Raw genomic sequence first — 19,994 nt, forward strand, 5'->3', positions numbered from 1 at the left:
GCCTCAAATTACAGGACACAGGAGGGAAAAGTAGTAAAAGAATCCCAAAACAACAGTTTATCAGGATAAATTTCCTGGGGGGGCTCCAGAAAACTCTCACCACCACTGGCAAGTGCAGAATGTCACATGCACACATTCTGGTCTGCAGAGAAATGGTGACACAGACACAGGGGTTCAGTGCTGGGTGTCTGCATGCTTCAGCCTTCGTGTGCCTCTGCTGCTGACCTCCAGCCAGACCTGCCCTCCCAGCTCCTCCTGACCCTACAAAATGCTGTCAGGGAGCCTAGCCCTTGATTCCACATCTCCCCTCACAAACAAGGACCCTCACCCCACACCTGTAGCTGACCTGTACCCTACAAGCCCCAGTGCACTTTGCCCTCAAAGGTGTCATGACCCTCGACCAGGCTGTGGGTTTAATGGCATGCAATTACGGGAGCATCTCAGCAGCCTGAGAAGTGCCCAGTTGCAGGTTCTCATCCTTTTTCAGTCACTCATGGCTCTGCCTTGCATTTGCTCCTTTTCTCCAGCCCTGGCCAGGGCAGGAAACGGCACTGCTGGCAGCAATTTAACCTGGCTGACTTCAGTGCTTGCCCAGGGTGAGCAGCAGGAGGGTGATCAGGGACAGGCAGAGTTCCATCTCCCAAAGGCAGGGGCAGGGAGGTCAGGGAGAAAGCACCCAGCACCAGCACAGGACAGAGGGAAGCACTGGAGGCCCTCAGCCCTTGCAGGCAGCCTCAGAGGCAGGGCACATCTCTAAGGGGCAGAAACAGCACCCTGTACAGATCTGCTGTTCACAACAGATCTAGAATATATTGTACTTTTTGGGTCCAAAGAAGGGAATTTGAGGGGTGAGCAGCAAAACTGTGGGGTTTAGACAATTTGAAAAAAGTCTGTGCTTTCTCTCAAAACCGTACAGCTTTCTCTCTCTTGTGTATTTCAGTACAGTGGTACAGGTTTTGATCCATTCAAGGCTGAATTTAAAGTTCTTTTCTAGCATTCTGGCTCAGAAATCAAGCATACTTGCAGCTTTTCAATATTCTCTCTTCTTTTACTCCTTTATTCCCAAACTCACACAAGAACAATATCCTTCTAAATGCAACTCCCTAGTGAATGTGTAAAAATATCTGGGATCATTAAAAAGCCATCAAGTCCAATGCACTGCAGAGTGCTCTTTGCTGTCCTGATAGAATCCCAGGGAAGTACACAGCTGGGCCTTGCAGAAGTTTGTATTTCTCCTCCTGAAGATTTTCAATTAAACATTTTTAACCTACTTGTCACAAAGCACATTAGAAGTAAAAGTAATTTGCATTCCTTCGGACATTTTTTCATAAAGAAGAATGAAGATTTATCCCCCAAGTTAATCCCTGGTATAAGCAGTCATTCCACTACAACTCCTGAGTAAAAGTAATAAGGAAGAAAAGTCAATGGAGTCATTACATAGAGCTCAGCAAAGCCAGGCTAATCTATATGTAATGTGGGAAGCCCCAAAACACAACCACAGAGCAGCAGGCATAAAAACATCCGCTTTTAAACTCACATCTAGGATTTCCCATTGTGTGCTGCAGAAACACCATGTTAGATTCCCACTGAACGAGATTAAAACACTACAGGAAAGATTATTATTCCTTCTACTGCTAAAGATAGGTATTCAGCAGCAGGGACTTTTGTTACTGCTTGGAAAAGTCAATCTGTGGCAGGATTTCCAGCGCAACTTGTGAAACTGAAGTGGAAAGTGGAGCAACTGTGATTGTCCACGGCACGTGAGCTATGCTTGCAGCTGCGTGGGACTCTGGGTAGCTTTGCACACTCAAGCAATTAATTCTAGGGTTGAAGGCAACTCTACACTCAAGGATCTTCAAAAGGGAAAGAGAAATCACAATGCCACCTCGGGTTCACGACTGATTCGTAACAGATGCAGGGAGCGCAGCCCTTGTGGTTCTGTGTCAAGTCTGGAGACGTTTTGATGAATTCTGAGCAGATGGAGCATAAACACAATCCCTCACCCATGCACGTTTACTGCCCATCAGTAATTGCACTGTACAGGGGCTTAATGGCCAGACCTCCCACCCAAATATTTCATCCGCACTCTAGAGCGGTGAAAACCCCATGCCCCGACCACAAGAGCTGCCACACAGCCACAAAACAAGGGCCACCAAACCTGAAACCTCAACCAAGAGTCAGCAGCCTTGGCCAGTGGCCTGGCACAGAGACATCACATTTCAAGGCTATCAAGGTGTCCAAGGACCTATACCAGTCACTGCTAACTTGCAACTCACTCCTGGAGTCTGGGTATTTTATTTTAGTTAAGCAATTTCTTCCTTGCTAATATTCTCTGCCCTTCCATACATGTTCTGGCCTATTGCCAGCTGTTTGCCTCATTTCTCTTCAAGAAAAATTAACATGGAAGCCAACTTCTTTTTTCCCCTATCCTCACAGACAGTATTTTAATATTATCCCCATAAGTCAAAGAAATTTGAATGATTATCTCATTTAAGGATGCTGTTTGTGCTGCCTAGAGAACTGCATTCTGCTTCTAATAGTATCTGAACAGCTATTCTTTTTTGTTTTTCCTGGCACTTGGGGTGATTCAAACTTATGCCTGCTCTTTCAGCCTCACATTTTATTACTCCATAACCAGGTAGAGAGAAAGTAAACGTCTCTCTGCCCAATTAAATGATTACAATAAATCTTCCACAGCCCACAGGAAATGAGCTGAGTTTGTTAAAAGGAAATCACTAATATTTGTTATCTTACATAATCACTTCAAGGGGATTATTGACTGTTCCCTATACGACACAATCCAGACTAAAATTAAAGACAAATCTCATGTCAAAAAAGCAGTCACCCCACTTAAACAACTCCAAAGTGATTTATATGAAGAGGGAGGTAAACATTTAAGTAACCAATACATCACAGCTCTTTTATTCCCCCCAAAAAGTGACTTTACAGAAAAAGTCTGAAGTCTAACTTGTGCTGCATGTGTGGCACCAAGTACAAGTGGCTTCTGCCCTGTGCAGATGGCTCAAGCTTACTGTTGTCACAAAAGTGCTGTTTGCTCATGTGAACTGCCTCTCCCCATGCCCTGGAGCGAGGAGAAAATCATCAGCTGCTCCATAATAGATGCCTGTAGCATCTCTGACTCACTGTAATTTAAAGGCAGTATTAAGAACAACATATGACCAATTACACAAGCAAACATGGTTATTTCCACTGCAGAAGGCATCTAATTTCCTGCTGTTGTTCCCTAGACAGGAGGAAAGCATCCACCTGGGGAACTGGGCTGTGGTGGCCTCAGAACGTGACTCTACCACTCAACAGAGATGGAGCTGGGTCCCACCCATGCTCAGCTACCACTGCCTTTAGGTACAGGACAACACGGAGAGATGCTGCCCATCATGCTCCAAGGGACACGGGTGTAGCAGCTCGTTTGGGGGGGTCCCTGGGGGGCCTCCTAAGCTGTATGTTCCCTGGTAGCAGCAGGCAGGCAAGGAGACTCCACATGGCTTCTGAGGGTGCTGATAAGATGAGGGTTTATTGGGGGTCCCACCCCTGGGAGCAGCATGGTTTCTGAGGGAGAAGGGGAAAGGGGGAGGGAGGGGGAAAGAGGGAGGGCCTAGGGAGAAAAAGGGCCAAGAGAAAACTCTGTGTTCTCCCCCCACAGCTTAACAGGGAGATTCAAAGTGGACATGGAATAAGACTTGGGCCAATGGGACTACAGACCCATGATACTTCAGGGGAGGATCACAGGCTTGGAATAAACTCAAGGAGAGAGACAGAGCACACCATTCAACTAAAATGCAACACCACACATGGGGACAAACACTCAGGGCACAGCGCTCACCACGGACACTTTGCTGATGACGTCCCTGGCGACGGCCAGGCCCTGGGCGAAGGTGCGGGCGGCCACGAAGGCGCGCGTCACCTGCAGCTTCAGCTTCCTGGGCACGTCCCCGAAGGGCTTCAGCTGCTCCGTGTACTTGCTGACGCACTCCAGGTACTCGTCCGTGAAGTGGTACTGGGGGTTCACCAGGCGGAACATGCGCTCCAGCAGGCGCGCCCAGAACTCGTTGAGCATCTCCTCCAGGTTGACGTTGCCGCCCACGTAGTAGCGCTTGAGCTCCACGAAGAGGTCCTTGAAGAGCTCTGAGTTCTGCATGTACAGCCGGCCGTACGTCCGCACAAACATGTCGTTCAGGGACTTCTCTGCGTTCTCCAGCAGCTCTTTGAAGAACTCTAGGAAAGAGGGAGAGGGAATATGGTAAACATGGGCAGAGAAAACCCCACGCCCCAACCACAAGAGCTGCCACACAGCCGCAAAACAAGGGCCAACAAATCTGAAACCTCAACCAAGAGTCAGCAGGCTTGGCCAGTGGCCTGGCACAGAGACATCCACTTCATCTGCCACCACCCCTCCCTCCCATCAGCATCCCTGAGGCTGAAAGGTTTTGTGATCTCCTAAGAGTGACCCCACGTGTCACACACAGAGCTCCACACACCCAGCCTCAACCAGCAGCACATTCATGTACCTTAAGAGTCATCTCTGTTATCTCTATCATCAAGGTGTCCCAGGACCTACACCTGTTGTGTGTTCACACACTCCTACAACCGCTGCTTACCTGGAGGATTAGCACACTGAGACCATCATCAAACTGAAATGGAAAATTAAAGGACTCCCCCAGAAATTTGCCATGTCTACACCTCAAAATCATGTCTATATCACAAAATTTTTGATTACTCTTCATAAGCCAATCCCCAAAAGTCTCAATAGACTGAAAGGTTTTTATGAGTGAAATATCTCCTACGAATATCTCCTACAAGAAGTGAAATATCTCCTGATACAGATATGAATATCATGATTAAGAGTCAGCAAAAAAGACAAAAAAATTGCAAAAGTTTCTGATGTTTCCATTTAGGCATTTTAAAACATGTAATTTCAAAAAACAACATATTGGAAAGAATAAAGGTGGTTTTGTGAAACAGATGTTTTGCACAAATGAGTCCTTCTTCCTAGTTCTTGACAATTCATTTTCCAAGATAATCATAAACCAGATTAAAAAAATTTTTAAAAAATTTAAAAACAAATTTTAAAAATCTACATGCAGGTTCTTTCTTCCATCCTGCAAGTTCATCATCTCTCAGGGCAAGGCCTGACCACGTACCCAGTTGGCCCTGATCACAGAAGGGGCTTCAGATATTTGTGGCAGTGAGAAAACCCCCACAAATATACCAGAATTTGCTTAAAATTTGAGGGCTAAACACTTGGCACAATACCAAGAGATTTTTCCAATGATGAAGGACAGATAGGGTCTGTGATCTTTATCATTTTCTAAAAGTAAATCCCCCCTTTGGTTCACTCTCTGGGAGCCCTGGACAGCCCAGAGTGGCTGCTGCCATGTCCTGGCAGTGCCACATGTGTCCCCAACACTGATAACAGGTTGACCCGATGCTGACACCACTGCAGAAGCAGTTTAAAGAACACATCCTCCAAGAATTCATCACCACAACCTTGACACGTGGGCCTAAGCACAAACTACCCTGCCTCAAAGCCTTTGCCTTGGAGATTTGGCATAGATGAGATAATAAAATACAATACAATAAAAAATACAATTAAAAAAAAATATAGGGGAGAGGTCCAGCAGGCCAAAGCATTTGGGCCATTTTGGAAGAAAACTCCCTGCTCTATGGCTTTGGGGCAGCTAAGGAGAGCAAGGCAGGTGTCACAGGACCAAGCCTCCCATGCCTGTTTGCTCCAGCCCCACAGGGAGCACCAGCACCCCGGGGAGCAGGAGCAGCAGGGTGAGGAAGCAGATTATTTTATGCATGCCACCAGCAATTGAGGATTCTGACCTCTGCTTTTCTGTGACTCATGTTCAATAAATATTTTTTAATAAAACATGCCTCTGTGGTTTTCTAAATCCTCAAAGGAGTAATGCTTAGAGCTAGAAGTTGTTATAAGGGGGAGGGGGGGAATATTTTGGCCCAGTGTGAATTTAAACCTTGTTAAAAGACATTATAAGTATGCTGAAGTTCAGATTTTCGTCTTCAAAGTGCTCCAGTACAAACAAAGCCTAACACAGAAAACATTTTCTGGAAAAACTGAAACATTCCATGAGTTCCTGATGAACAAAGTCATGGGGTTCAATGCCTGACAGGGCTGTATATAATGCAGCCTCTTAGGAGCACAAGAGAAATGATCCAGGGAAGAGGAGATTGATTTCAAACACCCAACACGTCCTCTGTCCAATATCAGCAGGAACCTCCACTTTCGTTCCCATGACTGGCATTTCCTCTCCAGGAAGATTTTTTTCTGTTGAGTTTATACTATAGAGATTAGCTTGGTGTATATTAATTTCTAATTCACTTAATCATTTTGAAGGCTCACTTCCTTCCTTGGCTCAGACCTTTTAGTAATACCAAATAAGTTGTTTATTTCAATACTTCTGTACCAGGCACAAAACCTGATAGATGCATCAGCAAACTCTTCAAAAATAATTAGATTTTTAAAATTATATTGATGGCAAATCTACCAGATAGCTCCAATCATCAGTCTAAAGAACCCAAAGCAATGTTTTAAGCCAAGAAAGTTATCTTAAGTAATACATCCATATTACCATAACCAATTTATTCTCCTGACCAAACTAATTTTATTGGTTACACTCCAAAGTGGAAGTTTAATAAACTGTATCCAGGCTTTAGAGCTCTTCATCTCTTAGCAATTTTTCATGTGGGCTAGAACCAGGTATGTTCATTAATTATCACAAAGAAAATCCTGCAATCTAATTAGCAGCAAATACCTGCACACCTGCAGCCTTCCAGCCAGCAGCTTTTCCCCGCCCAAAAGGAAGGTAAATAAAGGAAACAAAAACTTCCCACCACAACCAGGCACTTCCAAAATCCCAACACAGCACTGCTGAAGGAGGCAGCATGCATGCACAGCGCTGCTGTCTCTGGCTCAAGCTTCAACCACCATTTTCATGGACAGAAAACTCCCCATCTCAAGTGCCACTTCCCAGAGAAGAAGGGAAGGAGGACAGAGGAATTGTGTCTGCAGCCTGGAGTCAGCACGTGCCTGTACCCCTGAACGTGCCAGACAGGATGCCCTGGTGACCAGTGCCTGCGGCTTGGCCACTGGGTGCCACTGCTGGCACCTCCAGGCTCCTGGGGTGGAGGTGGCGTTGGATGGACGGCAGGGTGATGTCAAGCATGGCACTGGGGATGAAGGGACACTCAATACAGCAAGCAGGGATGTGCATGGCATCTTCCTCCATACAATGCACAGCTCTCGTAACCTGGTCAGCAGGTTATGAGTTTTATTATTATTATTAATATATATATCTATATATATATATAACATTATATCTATAGATATGGCTAAATTATATCTATAGATGTATTTTAGTGTAGCTATTGGCACACTGTAAGTCTGCATCCCCAGTTTCTATCTCCACATCAAGAAATCAACTCGGGCGCCACAACGAACATTACTCTTTTCTCTGTGCAAACTATGGGCATAGATGCCTGCAAGGAAAAGAAAAAAGGCTGAAAGTCCTTTTTATTAGTTAAATGCTAATCTGACTAGTAACTTGCTATATCTAATTAGATACTAATTCTCCCCTTCACAGAAATGAGCTGATTAGCAAACACCAACATAACCCAGCATTAACCTTGCCAGCACAAGAAGAAAAATGGCAGGTTCCTCTCTTACGTCTCGACTGTTTGCTGGGTAAAATAAATGACCACCTTTCATTTGTATTAGAAGTTGACTTGTTCTCAAACAAAGCAAACACACAAAGGCCTCAGTTGCTTATTTTACAGCACTGTAAAAGCACGTTTTACAGCTGTGTTGCAAGCAATCTGTACTCATTAAATTATCACTCTGACAGGCTTCCTGTGAAAAGCTGTCAAATGCAAACATTTTTCACAGACGACAAATCATACTTTGCCAGTGCTCCCTCAGCCCCTGCTATCTGGAGGGATGGCAGGCTCTCTCTTCCCTCCAGTTATCTTGTTTAAACTCCCTGGACAAAGGCTGGCCCCTCTCGTCGACAAACAGGCACACAGAGTTGGGAAGGGTTTCACAAACTGACCTGCCAGAGCAGCACGTGGCTGCAAGGTCCCCTGGCTCTCCTGACTGAGAGCAGAGCCTGCAGAGAGGGCTGGCTAGCACAGAGGGGATGAACAAAGGCAAGGCTTTGGGATAACATGGCACAGCCAGCTCTGGTCCATCCTGACCAGGGAGCAAGGCCATGCTTCAGCACACCTCAGCCAAGTCCTGCTGATGCAAAGTCATCTTCTCACTCAAGGGGATGCTCGGGAGGACGAGGCTGAGGGAACCAGCACTGTGGGACCAGAGCCACAAAACCTTTCTTAATGTCAAGAAACAATTTTAAAATTTGTCTGTATTGCAGAATGAATCCTGTGCATGCTACAGGCTTTGATGCTCAAAGGAAAATCACATTTCCAATGCAATTAACTTTAAGAGGCAGAAGAGGCAGTAATCTGCACTCAGGCAACCTACAAGTCTGGGTTTTGTTTATTCTTTTAACATTTTTTTAATTTCAGAGTAGAATTTCAATGCCCACTACTTGGGGAAAGCCTAAAGATGTCAGGAAATTGTAAGAAAGTCAGGATGTGACATATGTGCCATCTCTCCAATAAAAATCCTGGGGGGAAAAGTGTCTGCTTTGGAACAAATCCTTCTTTAAAAGAGCACATTGAGAAACATAACCATAGTTACTTGGGAATTTCCTTTTTTTCAAATAATAAGATGTATTACCTCTTTGCAGCTTGAGGGCAGACCAGCCCTGCCAGTAACCCAGTGCAGGAGAACACTGCATCTCCCCAAGGTGCTTCCACATGACATCAGATTCCACTGCCAGAGTAATTCAAAACAATCTTTCTTCCAAATTGCAGATACATGAGCTAATTGAAGAAACACACTCCACCCACTGTGAGACAGAATAAATCCCACCTCCAGACAACACATCTACTTCTTTTGACTTTCAGACCCAATATATTTTTGATCTTGGATTCATAGGTGTCACCTGAAAATATTTCTTGTTTGTTTTGGTTTTTTTTAAAGTAAGAAGGGATGCAGTGTTTTCCTATTCCTTGTGCTAACATTTTCAGATATTTCAAGAGTGGGATTTTCATACAAGAGGGCTTTTGCTGAGGAGAGTCCAGTGCTGCAGGGCACAGTCCTACCTAAATCAAAGGCAGCTCCTGGAAATGAGATGAACACATCAAAGGGGCACATTCCCCTTCACCCACAGACAGGTTTGGCACTTCCATGAGCTGGCAACAAAGGAAACAGCAGAAAAAACTGCCTGGTCTGAGCTGCCCCCTGCCACCACCTGCCCTGTGTCAGGACCCCAGCCCTGGTGTCCCCAGGGCTGAATCCAGAGCTGACCACAGCCAGAGTGCAAGGCTGTGCTTCCAATTTCTTTATCTTCAGGAGCAAAACACATTTATTTCAGGGAATTCTTTCACTCAGAGAGGCACAATGCTCCTCAGCACCACACTTACTGCTCTTGCAGCCACTGCAAAGAGTGAAATCACCAGTGACCCAGGGCTCAGCACCTAAAACCCCCACGTTTTACAGAACAAAGGAAACCTTAACTGCAGTGCAAAAAAAGGTCAAGTCTTATCCAAGAGTTCAGCAAGGCTGCTGAGCACATGTGCTTGCTACATACATCCTTCTGTTGGCCATATTCAGGTGTGCTGGGGCCCTTCCAAAGGACACCAGGGCCGCCTTTCTGCTCCCAAAAGCCACCAGACCATTTCCCAAGCACCAGTTTCCCTTAGTTAAGAGCTGAGTTTTCAATTGGCTTTGTTCTGTTTGAGGTTTGCAAATCAACTACACAAACAGATCCCAGGTAGACGTGCAATTACTCAACCACCTTAAAAAACAAATAAAACCAGGTTCAAGCACGCATGTGGAACATGCTGAATTTTTATGGGCACAATTAATTAGTTTCAGATAATTTGCCACCCAGCATTTTGAGCATACTCTTAATATATTGTCCAGATTATGATTAATTAAGGACCGTCTGTCTTAGCAAAACCTTTAATTTGCTTGTCTGTATAGACAATTATGCTTTCTAGTGTGTACAAGAGAACACTGCTACAAAGAGATTAATTATATTTTCTCCTTAAAAGGTTTACTCATAAAATGTCCACAACAGCAAGATGGATTCCCAGACAAATGCTCCTGCCCAAGCCACAGCCCCACGGGCTATGCTGTGAACAGGCTGGCTCTGTCCCTGGGTTTTCCAGAGGTGCAGATGCAAACTCCACCCTGCAGCTGCTCCTACTGTCTAAAGCAAAAGTCAATCCAGACAGATAAATGGAATTTGGGAGAAAAGAGACAAATGTTTCTCAGCTCTCTTCACCTGGAGGCTGAAGCCGTCCACAGCCATGCCACCTAGTCCAAAGGGAGAAAAGCAATTAATTTTTTTCGGAATGTGCTTCATTATTTTTAATATGCCTTCACTTCCTTTATTGCATATACAGCATTTGTAATTTCCACCAGGGAAAAACAAATCCTGGCTTAACAACCTTTTTCCGGAAGTGTTGAGAGAAACTGATGAACACATAGTGTTAACACATTTATTGAATATGAACTCAGAAGGGCAGGGCAGATCCACAAGCTGTTTATCTGTCCTGTTTTCAAACATGTGTTAGCACTTATTGACATGGGAAGAACTCTTTCACAGGGCTTGAAGAAGTACAGGCTTAAATCTTGCCAGTGTCACAGCAACAGCCACAATATGTGAATGCTGCAGAGCTGGGAGGAACAACATCTCTTTGCTTGGTTAGTGAAAGTCAAGACAACATAAACAACTAGGTCACAGTCTCAGAGGTTAAAAAAAAACCAAAACCACCAAAAAACAAGGTATCTAGAAGTTCTGGTTTCTGGAGCACTGTGGGGCTAGTGTAGCCCAGAAGAGCAGAGCAGAAGACAACACAGAGCACTGGGTAGCACCATCACACTGACACTGAGCTTACTGGAGATTAAGGAGCAATGAAGGAGAAGGACAGTGTGGAGATGGCTGTTGGTGATCCAAGTAACAAACAGCAGCACATTGCATCCTGCTGTACGTACCTGACATCCCCTAAACTAGGCAAACAGAGACATGCCCTTGGGTCCCTTCTTAGCCCATCCTGCTCTGCCACATCCATGAAGGATGAGCCCAGACTTCATAGCCTCCTCATTCCTGGCTTCAGGGACTGTCACTGCTCACACATCCCATTTTTGGTCAGCTATGCTGAGTTTTCTCCCCCTGCTTCCATGCTGCCTGCTCCCCAGGCAGCAGGTCCGTCATCCCCAGCACTTCCATTCCCCTCCTTTCAACAACTCTTCCTCAATGCACCTCCCTGCAGCTGTTTTTTCTTTCTCCATTATTTACTCTTCCCTCTACTCCCCCCACACCTAATTTTCACTGCACCCATTCCACAATCTCTTCAGCCACACCTGTGGAGTCTCAGGTGCTTCAGCCTTTGCCCCACATCCATTCGGTACCAATACACCAAGTTCCCAGCCCAAACTCCACTTGAGCAGGTGAGCTCCTTCAGGCTGCCTCCCACACCCTCCCAACGCAAAGGAACTTTCTGGGACACTCACTAAGGTATTTCACAGGTTCAGGCTTTCCCAAGCCTCCCTTCCTACTGCTGTCAGAGTGTGAGGAGGGCCTGCACTACTGAACACTGGGGATGTCTTTCTTCTTCCCATTACCTCAGTTACCCTCATCTCATTACACTTGCACAGAGAGCTCTTCCAGCTGGGGCTGCCTCTTATTTGTTCAGCCAGCATCTGAGTGGCTGGACACTAAGACATTACAGTACATTAAACACTAATAAAACAGCTCCAGCCCTGCACCAGTGGGTTATCACATCCCCAAGCCAAACCACCACCACCAAAATGGGCATCCAGGGCAGCAGCTACCAGGGCTATGTACATAGGCTTGGTGGCTCCTTTGTGCAGGAAGGAGGAAGAGAGAGTTAATTTTAAACAGACAAACAATAGCTCATTGACTGGTTGACAGCAATTAGTAACCAGAGAGCACCAGGCACGTTTCCTGTAGCCATGCACAAAGCCTGCTGCCTGCATCTTTGCTTTTGGGAAAAAAAGCCAAAAGGATAAGAGCAGTTTACTTGTGACCTCAAGATCAGAACTGATTTGACTTGAGATCATATAAGAGTGTTTCATTCCCCCCAACCTCGTATACTATATCCTTTTGCCTCTTGCTGAAATTTTTGCTTAGTTGCAAGATCTAGGATATTTTTTTTCCTCTCCTAACCAACAGGGCAGGAACCCCCTTCACTTCACCCCATGAGATCTCCTACTTCTGTGGCAACTTGAACTTGACCTTAAGATCTCTCCAATCCTCCCAAAAGAGAGATCTGGTTCTCAGCACTGTCAGACAAATACCACCCTTCTCAATGAACAAGACTAAAAATCATAGTGGTGTATGTACCTCCTTAAAAACCTCCAGATGGAGAGGAGCCAGTTGAATAAAAACAAAGAATAAACAAACTTCCATCCAAGGCACAGACTGCAGACAATTTGTTTCATTGCTGTTGCACTGAGTGGGAAAGCACAAACAAAAAGCCCACAAGTGGGATTTTCTAAAGGAAGTGTGTTGGTGGTTGCTCCCTCCAGCTTCTCCTCAGTGACTCCCTCTCTATCCTTGGGAAGCAGCAATCTGAAACCAAGTCCAATGGATTGCCTCTCCACAACAGCTTCTTTGAGTTAAGTCTTCCCAGCATTTTCTGCCCTGGTTGGTGTGAGGTTTGGTGGCAAGGGCAGAACAAGGCTGCACCTTCACTGTGAATGAGTGCAAAAACCAAACCACCCTATTATCTGTGCCTTAATGATGCCATGGCCATCAGTGCACTCACCTGAAGGTAGGCAGCATTGGGAGAGCTCTCCCACCACACAGGTTTGTTCAGAAGCTTAAACTCCATACGGCTGTGGCACAGCAGAGGTCCAGCACCCAGTGCTCCAGCTGTGCCAACACACCTGGAGCTGCCTCCTGCAGATATGAACGTGCTGCAGCCAGCAGTGACCCCATGGTCCTGGCAGCCACAGACATGGGGGGACCCTGCCAAAAGAGCAGGACAAAGGCCCAGGTCTCTGCTCTCACAGGCAGTTTCCAGTAAAAGAGTTAATGAGAGATGAAGGTCCCCAAAGGGCAGTTATTTTGGTAAGGCAGAGCACCCCGATGGGCTGCCAAATTCTAACTATAGGAGCAGCAGGCTGGGCACCTGTGGGGCTCATCTTTCACTGTTTGCCTCCACACTGCCTGAAGCAGCAGAAAGGAGACCACCAAAAGCTTTCTCTTGTCCCCTCTGTGTCCTTCCCAGTTATTAATACATCCCAGCTATGCATCCCACTGCACCAGCACACCTCCCTGATAACTCCTGGAGATAGCAGCTGGAAGCAAAGGGTTATCTGAACAACAAAAACTAAATTCTGAAATTAATTACAGGCTTTTTCCTCCAGTTTCAGCAGAGCTTGGAAGCTATTTGGCCAATGTTCTTCTGATCAATCTCTTGGATTCAGCCACATGCCAGTTATCGGAGGAAATTCATGTACCCAGGAGTAACACAGGGCTCACACTTTGGTCAGGGGCACTCTGGAATGTTTCAAAGATACTCATCATGATCACACTTTGTACCTGTAGCTACCTTGCCCAATACAAACAGGAATCCCTCTCCAGCCCCTGTACAGCAGAGGGGTTGTGTGCACCATGGACATGGGGACCCCTGGCCAGCTCTTCCTTCTTGGATTTGGTTTCTTTCCACTTATTGTCCCCAAAGGGTTTCTTTTTACACTTCTGGATTTGTTTTATCTTAAATACTAATGGAATACCCAGAGAGATTGGATCAGAAATTGAACTCTTGGCATTTAATCACTTCCCAGATGCTGCCGTGGGCTGTACCATTTGATACAACTCCTTCTGTCATCTGGGCATTGGGAACTCCAAACCTACAGCCCAGAGACAGACCCCTCACACACCTCCCTCCTGTACAATGAGGGCTGCAGAAATTTGCTGCCTTGCCTAAGTCTGGAGTGCACAAAATAAAGGGACACAACTTGGTTTAAGTTCAACACCAAAAGTGCTTGTGAAATACAGGGGCAGGAGAAACAAGGAGCTTGTGGGACTCAGCAGCCCCTCTATTTTTTGCCCCCAGAAAAGGGCTTAGCACAACAGTTATATCTTCCAAGAGATTCAGGATGTGTCTTTAAAAAGTGAAAAGTAAGGACATCTTATCTAGGAAGCAACGGAACAGCGGAAACACTGCAGAAGAGTTATGGGCTATGTCCTGTCCTGGCTCCAATTCCTCAAAACAGCTGAGCAGCTTCCCCAAAGCAATGTTGGCTAGCACAGACCCTGGCGTGGAAAACTTCAGCCTCAAAGGGCAAAAGAGGTGAAAGTTCGAATTTAATACATGGAACTGAGCATTTATGCAGTCTTAATGTCACCATTAATTCCAATAATGTTAATAATCCCTAAGAGAGTGAAGGGGAGGGCAGTAAGTTGTGAAGATAAGACAAGGCACAAGAAATTTTATTTAAAAAAATAAGGAGGGGGTGTTTAAATCCCTGACTGCTATAGCTGATTCTATGGCAGAGTTACAGCTTTCCCAATAATGTCATTGTCACAGAGGGAGACACTAACATGGCCAGAAAATTTTACCCACTAATTTCTCAGTGAAGCTCATAAACATATCTAAGATTAACCAGCAAATCTTCACCTCTAAAATCATTTAACAATGGCGAATCCAACAACTCACAAAGTATTTTTTATTTTAACAAAAAAGCATTTCCCCTGCTGCTGAAAATACATCTCTTACTGCAATGCTGGCATCAGGCTGGTGGTTTAAATTACAACAGGAGAGACCTCTAGGGGCATACATACCTGTACTGTAAGCAAATATTTAGACAGGATATGTAAGATATGGGACTCCTGAGCTCACAAGTTCTCCCAGTGCCTGCAAACCAAATATACACAGGAGGATCTGATGCTGTCACTTTATGCACTGGGAGCTGAAATGACTCCTGGCCAGCCCTTTAGGGGTGGATAATCAGCAGATTGTTCCATGCTCCTGATTAAAGAGCAGATAATCCATTTCTGAACGGCTTTGGTGTCAGATCAGAGCAATTCTGGCAACAGTTCCAACAGCACAGAGTGCTCCAGCAACAGCTGAAGCAAACACTCCAGAAGCCACAGGGCATCCCAGCCTCCATCCAAAGGATGTGCCGCCACTTGGACTGTCCTTCTGCAGCACCAACTGCTGCAAAGGTCAAGCACATAACGGAGGCAGGGCAGGTTTGCCTCTCCTCCCAGACCTGAATGTCAAGGCTGGGAGATCAGCAGCCAGAGAACCCACAATAAAGATTTCCAAAGGGCTGGAGGACAGGGTTTGCTGTCTGGGCTGTGCCCTGGAGTGGCCGATGGCAGCCTGGGGATGTGTCACCCTCAAGAGAAGTGTCCAGTCCACTTGAAGTGAATTTGGTCTCTGTAATAACTCATCCTGTCTGCTCAGTCACTCTGCACAGCTGTAGCACAGAGGATTTAATGTTAAACTAAGGAAGGTGTACAGCTCATTTTTGCCAGTTTTATTTCCATTTGAATGGATTTCACTACAAGTGATAAAGAAGCCCTGAAGAGCCACAAACAGTAAAATCAGAGCTTGGGTCCATGCAGAAGAGCAGCTCTGGAAGGGATGGTGTCTTTTTCCAGTTTCATCCCTAAGGATCAGGACAAATATACAGGTCTTGATTGCTTCTCCTTCCTGTAGTTTGGTACATTAGATCAAAAATTGCTGGGCAAGAGGAACTCTAATGTGCAAGATACAACTGACCACAGCTGATCTGATGACCAAGCACCAAGACCAAAGGAAGAAAAAGCCATCCCACAAGCAGCCCAACATTCAACAGCAGGCTCTTAAACAAAACACAGCAGTCTAGGGCATGGAACTCCAACATTTTTACAGAAGAGCCTGAGGACCTCAGTGAGGAGACTCCTCAACCTGCTCCAGCAACCAGGAGGAAGGTGTGCCTTCAGCCTCCAGGTGACTGGGCTGGAGGGAGAGAGGCAGTCATGATTAAAAGTCTCCCAAGAGGTAAATGATGGAGGGTGGTAATCAGTTCATCTTTACTTCCACCCCAGGTAAGATTAAAAAAAAATCCCTAAATCAGCTTTGTCTGCAGCAAATGAAGATTTAGTTCTGATATTAGCACTCAAAGACAGAGTCATTAGGCTTTGGGACAGGCTGAGGAGGTTGCCAATTCTCCTTCATTAGTTTCAGATGAGGCAGAGACACACCCTTGAGGGACAGGCCAGGCACACTAAACCCAGCTTTCAGGAACAGCTGAACAACACCATCCCCTTCCAGACTTGCCAGTCAAGGACTTCCCAGGCTGAAGTCAGAGTGAGACCAGCACAGAATATGCTCTGAGGGACTGACAGGAGAACCACAGAGCAGACAAAAAAGCTTGTGCAGGCTCCCTTCCAAAGCTCAACTATTCTGAAGCCTTGTGCTCTGACAATCATCCATCTCAGCTTGGCTTAATGTCCCCCTGCAGCCATCCCTCCCCCACAGAGGGGCAGATGCACCTCTCAGGATGTCTGCTCCAGTCAGGGATGCTAATGCAGTGACCTGTGCATGCTCTTTGTTCCCAATGCAGCATTTCAAAAAGCCTCGTCGTTCATTTAAGGTGAAGCAGATGCTGCTCCTCTGGTCTCTTTGAACAGGCTTATCTATGGGCTGGATTTCATTAAGTGTCTTGTTCTGCATTTAATAAGCTTGCAAGTCTAGACACTTTGGTTCTCCCTCTATCACCCCTTTGGTGTACCAGCAGGTAGAGACAACAGAGGTTAAGAGGGAAATATTTAGCCAGCAGATTTAGATGCTATCAAGATGATTGCATAATTCTACTTTGACTCACTGCAATTTCATACCCAGGGATTTTTTTTCTCACCCTAGTGCCAACCCTTTTGAAAGCAAGAGGCTGCTACCTGCTGTAGTAGTGCAGAGGAGGTTGCTATGAGGTTCAAGGCACAGACTTTGGGATATTCATAGAAAACTCACATTGAAGCAATGACCAAACAAGGGAACAAATGTCTAGAGGAGCTGCATAGGGGAACTGTCCTTCACCACAGAGTGTGATGGTGATGTAGAAGCTGAACAATGTGAGCAACCCAGTGCACTTGAGTTGTCGATACTTCCATATGCAGCTGGCTGTCACCTCACTCCCCCAGCCAACAAGGACAACCCAAGCAGCAGGCTGACATCCTGCTCCCCTTCCCCAGATGCCCAGGCAATGGGGGCTGCACTGTAGGAGGAGGCTCCTTTGTAGGAGCACTGAGGCACCTACAAAGCCCCACAAGAACCAAGAGTTCAGAAGCAAACCAAGAAATGCCCTGGGACCTCAGCCAGGTGCTGTGCCCAGTGTCCAGGCATTGACTTTGGCTGTTTGCAGAGGTGCTCTCAAAGGAAAAGCACCTGGCTACAAGGTGGGCTGTGCTGGCTGTGCTACCTCCAAAGGGAGCTTCTTCCTGCAGCTCCCACGAGCCAGGAATGCCCTATGGAGAGCCAGTCTGACAGGACACATATGAACTCAAGGGCAATACCAAGACCAGTCATTTGCTTATCTGTCAGCAGTTAGCATCACTCCAGCGATGGGAACTTAGCCGAGACTTGTTCATTATGGTCCTGACCCTGCATCACACTTGAACCCTGGGCCTCCACACAAAACCACTGTGTTTATCTGCTGCTCTGCTTAGCCCCAAAGGCTAAAAGTGAGATGGATACAAATCCTGTGGGCTCACAACATGCTGGGAAAGAGCAGCATTGTTGTGGATCGGGGCTGCAAGACATGCACGTTACAATTACGCGCACTGCGGGGATGTACCAACAAAACCAACTGCAATCTTACATTACAGCAAAATGGCTTTTCAAAAGATTAATCAGAAAGAAAGATCTCTCTCTTTGGGAAACAAGCAGCCATAATCAGCAAATACTTCTCTCTCACAGGATTGCAAAACAAGGCATGCTCTGCCCTCTGAGCCGAGTCATGAACTTTCCCAGCAAAGGGGGAGACAGAGCAGAAAAACTGCACAGAAACAACAGGATGGAGATTTTTCACATTTTTATCTCAAGGAGAGCAAGTTCAAGGTCTCTGCACTTACCATCAAACTTCTTGTACCGGGAACTAAACATGTTCTGTAGGTGATTGCTAAGCTCCACGACAGCGTTTCTGAAGTCGTGTTTACTCTGCTGACTGTACTTCTCCTCCATTTCTTGGGAGCAGCATGTGTAGCCTTGTGAGCAGACTTTCAAGTGGTCACCTGAAAAGCAGAGAAGAAAATATCCCAAGTTAAAAGGACTCTCTGTGCCAGAGAAAAGAGGTCTCATGAGGCAGGGTGTGTGAAGATTTGCAGCACCATTTACTTCATAGGAGATTCCCCCGCTGCGAGCACGGGGCCAAGCACATCAAAACCTGATTACTTAGAGAAACTTTATAGCAACACTTGTAAAAACCTTGTCTTTCTGAGACAACATTAAAAAGTGTCCTCTTACTTATTCAAGTTAATAAACAGAATAAAGAAATACTCATTCTGTACAGTATAGTTTGAAGAATCAGAAAATTGACCTGTATATAGATATATTGTATGTGGTAACTTGCATGAAGTTTTTGCTGAGTATTTTAAATACTTCCACAGTTCATTCAGTTAGTACACAACATCAGTGGCAATGGCCTTTTTTGTCCAGACAAGTGCTTTTTTCTTCACCCCTCCCCAGTCCAATTATCAGAGAAGAAGCAGTCTCTCTCAGAAGCACAGTTGTCACTGACACTAAATTATACTTGCTTTATGCAATGGCTCATGGAAACGCTTCATATTTCCTGGCTCTTAATTCTGCAGTTTTCTGTCATCATCCCAGAGGAAATAGGGGGTTTGTTTTTGGAGACTTCAAACAGATTTTTTTTCCTTAAGATAATTCTTTCCTAAGAGTCATCTGGTCATCACTCATCTGGCTGACTTGGTCAGAGGGATCCTCACCAAGTGTTTCAGTATCTGCAACAGCTCCATTTCAAAATCTCTCAGACAATCAGGACATTGGATCTGGACCCATATAATTTGCTTTTTGATGCCTTGCAGCAGTGTGGGATGAAGCTATCCCCTTCCAGCACCACCCATAAAATCCCATTATCAAGTTTTGTGGGCCAAGATAAACCCTTGGCACAGCAGTCCTCAGCTCCAGCCCTCTGACAGGCCCCACAACACTGCACCAACACAAAGCAGGTGGGCTGATGCTGAAATGGTTCAAACTTGGGCAAATTGTGCAAATCTTTGTCAACATAGAAGATATGATCAAAACATGCAGTCAGGATGAGAAACTCATGTTTCCAAGTAAGATGGTATTTTAAAAGCCACAGCCAACAAGTAAGCTGCTGCCTTCTCTCTCATTTCACACCCTGCCGCCAGACCTTATCCTCATTCTGAGCAAACAGATGGAGAAGGGAAAGCTCTTCCCTGCCTGCTCCCACCCTGGGAGTCACCAAGGACCTCCAACCACCATGGAGGTTCCTGTCAGAGCTGCAAAGGATTTGTCAGCCCCCATGCAGAAAATAACATCTTCTGACAGGCAGTGCACCACACATTTAAGGAAGAGCCATCCATCCTACCTGCCGGAGCATCAAAACTAGGTTTAGAGAAACAAAAGCAGGTTTTGGACAGTTCAGAGCCTGCCCATGGTTAACACAACAGGCTGATGCTCTGCCTGCCTTGTGCAAGATTTCTCAACAATGCCTTTTGCCCAGGTAGTGAACCTTTGTGCATGACTTCCCAGCCAGAAAGGTCAGTGTCTCTCCTTACAGACACTTCAGGGCCATCTTAAAAAGCGACACAAATATTTTTATCTCTCTCTATATATATAGTTCCTAAGAACCTCTCTTCCTAAAATCTATTTCCCTGTTGTGC

At 45.7% G+C, this 19,994-nt stretch overlaps 1 protein-coding gene across 1 annotated transcript in view; it reads right to left on the reverse strand.

Annotated features, from left to right (window-relative positions):
• Positions 1 to 19,994, reverse strand: part of GPC4 (glypican 4) — a 67,726-nt gene that overhangs the window by 19,084 nt on the left and 28,648 nt on the right. The window contains exons 2-3 of the mRNA XM_054289530.1: positions 18,201 to 18,359; positions 3,842 to 4,233 (exon numbers count right to left, since the gene is read on the reverse strand). Coding sequence (XP_054145505.1) covers positions 3,842 to 4,233; positions 18,201 to 18,359 — 551 coding nt within the window. The remainder of the gene's footprint in view (positions 1 to 3,841; positions 4,234 to 18,200; positions 18,360 to 19,994) is intronic.

The sequence above is a fragment of the Melozone crissalis genome, unplaced genomic scaffold, assembly GCF_028551555.1.
Source record: "Melozone crissalis strain CALT ecotype California unplaced genomic scaffold, PUWL_Pcris_2 ptg000068l_1, whole genome shotgun sequence".
NCBI classification, from domain to species: domain Eukaryota; kingdom Metazoa; phylum Chordata; class Aves; order Passeriformes; family Passerellidae; genus Melozone; species Melozone crissalis.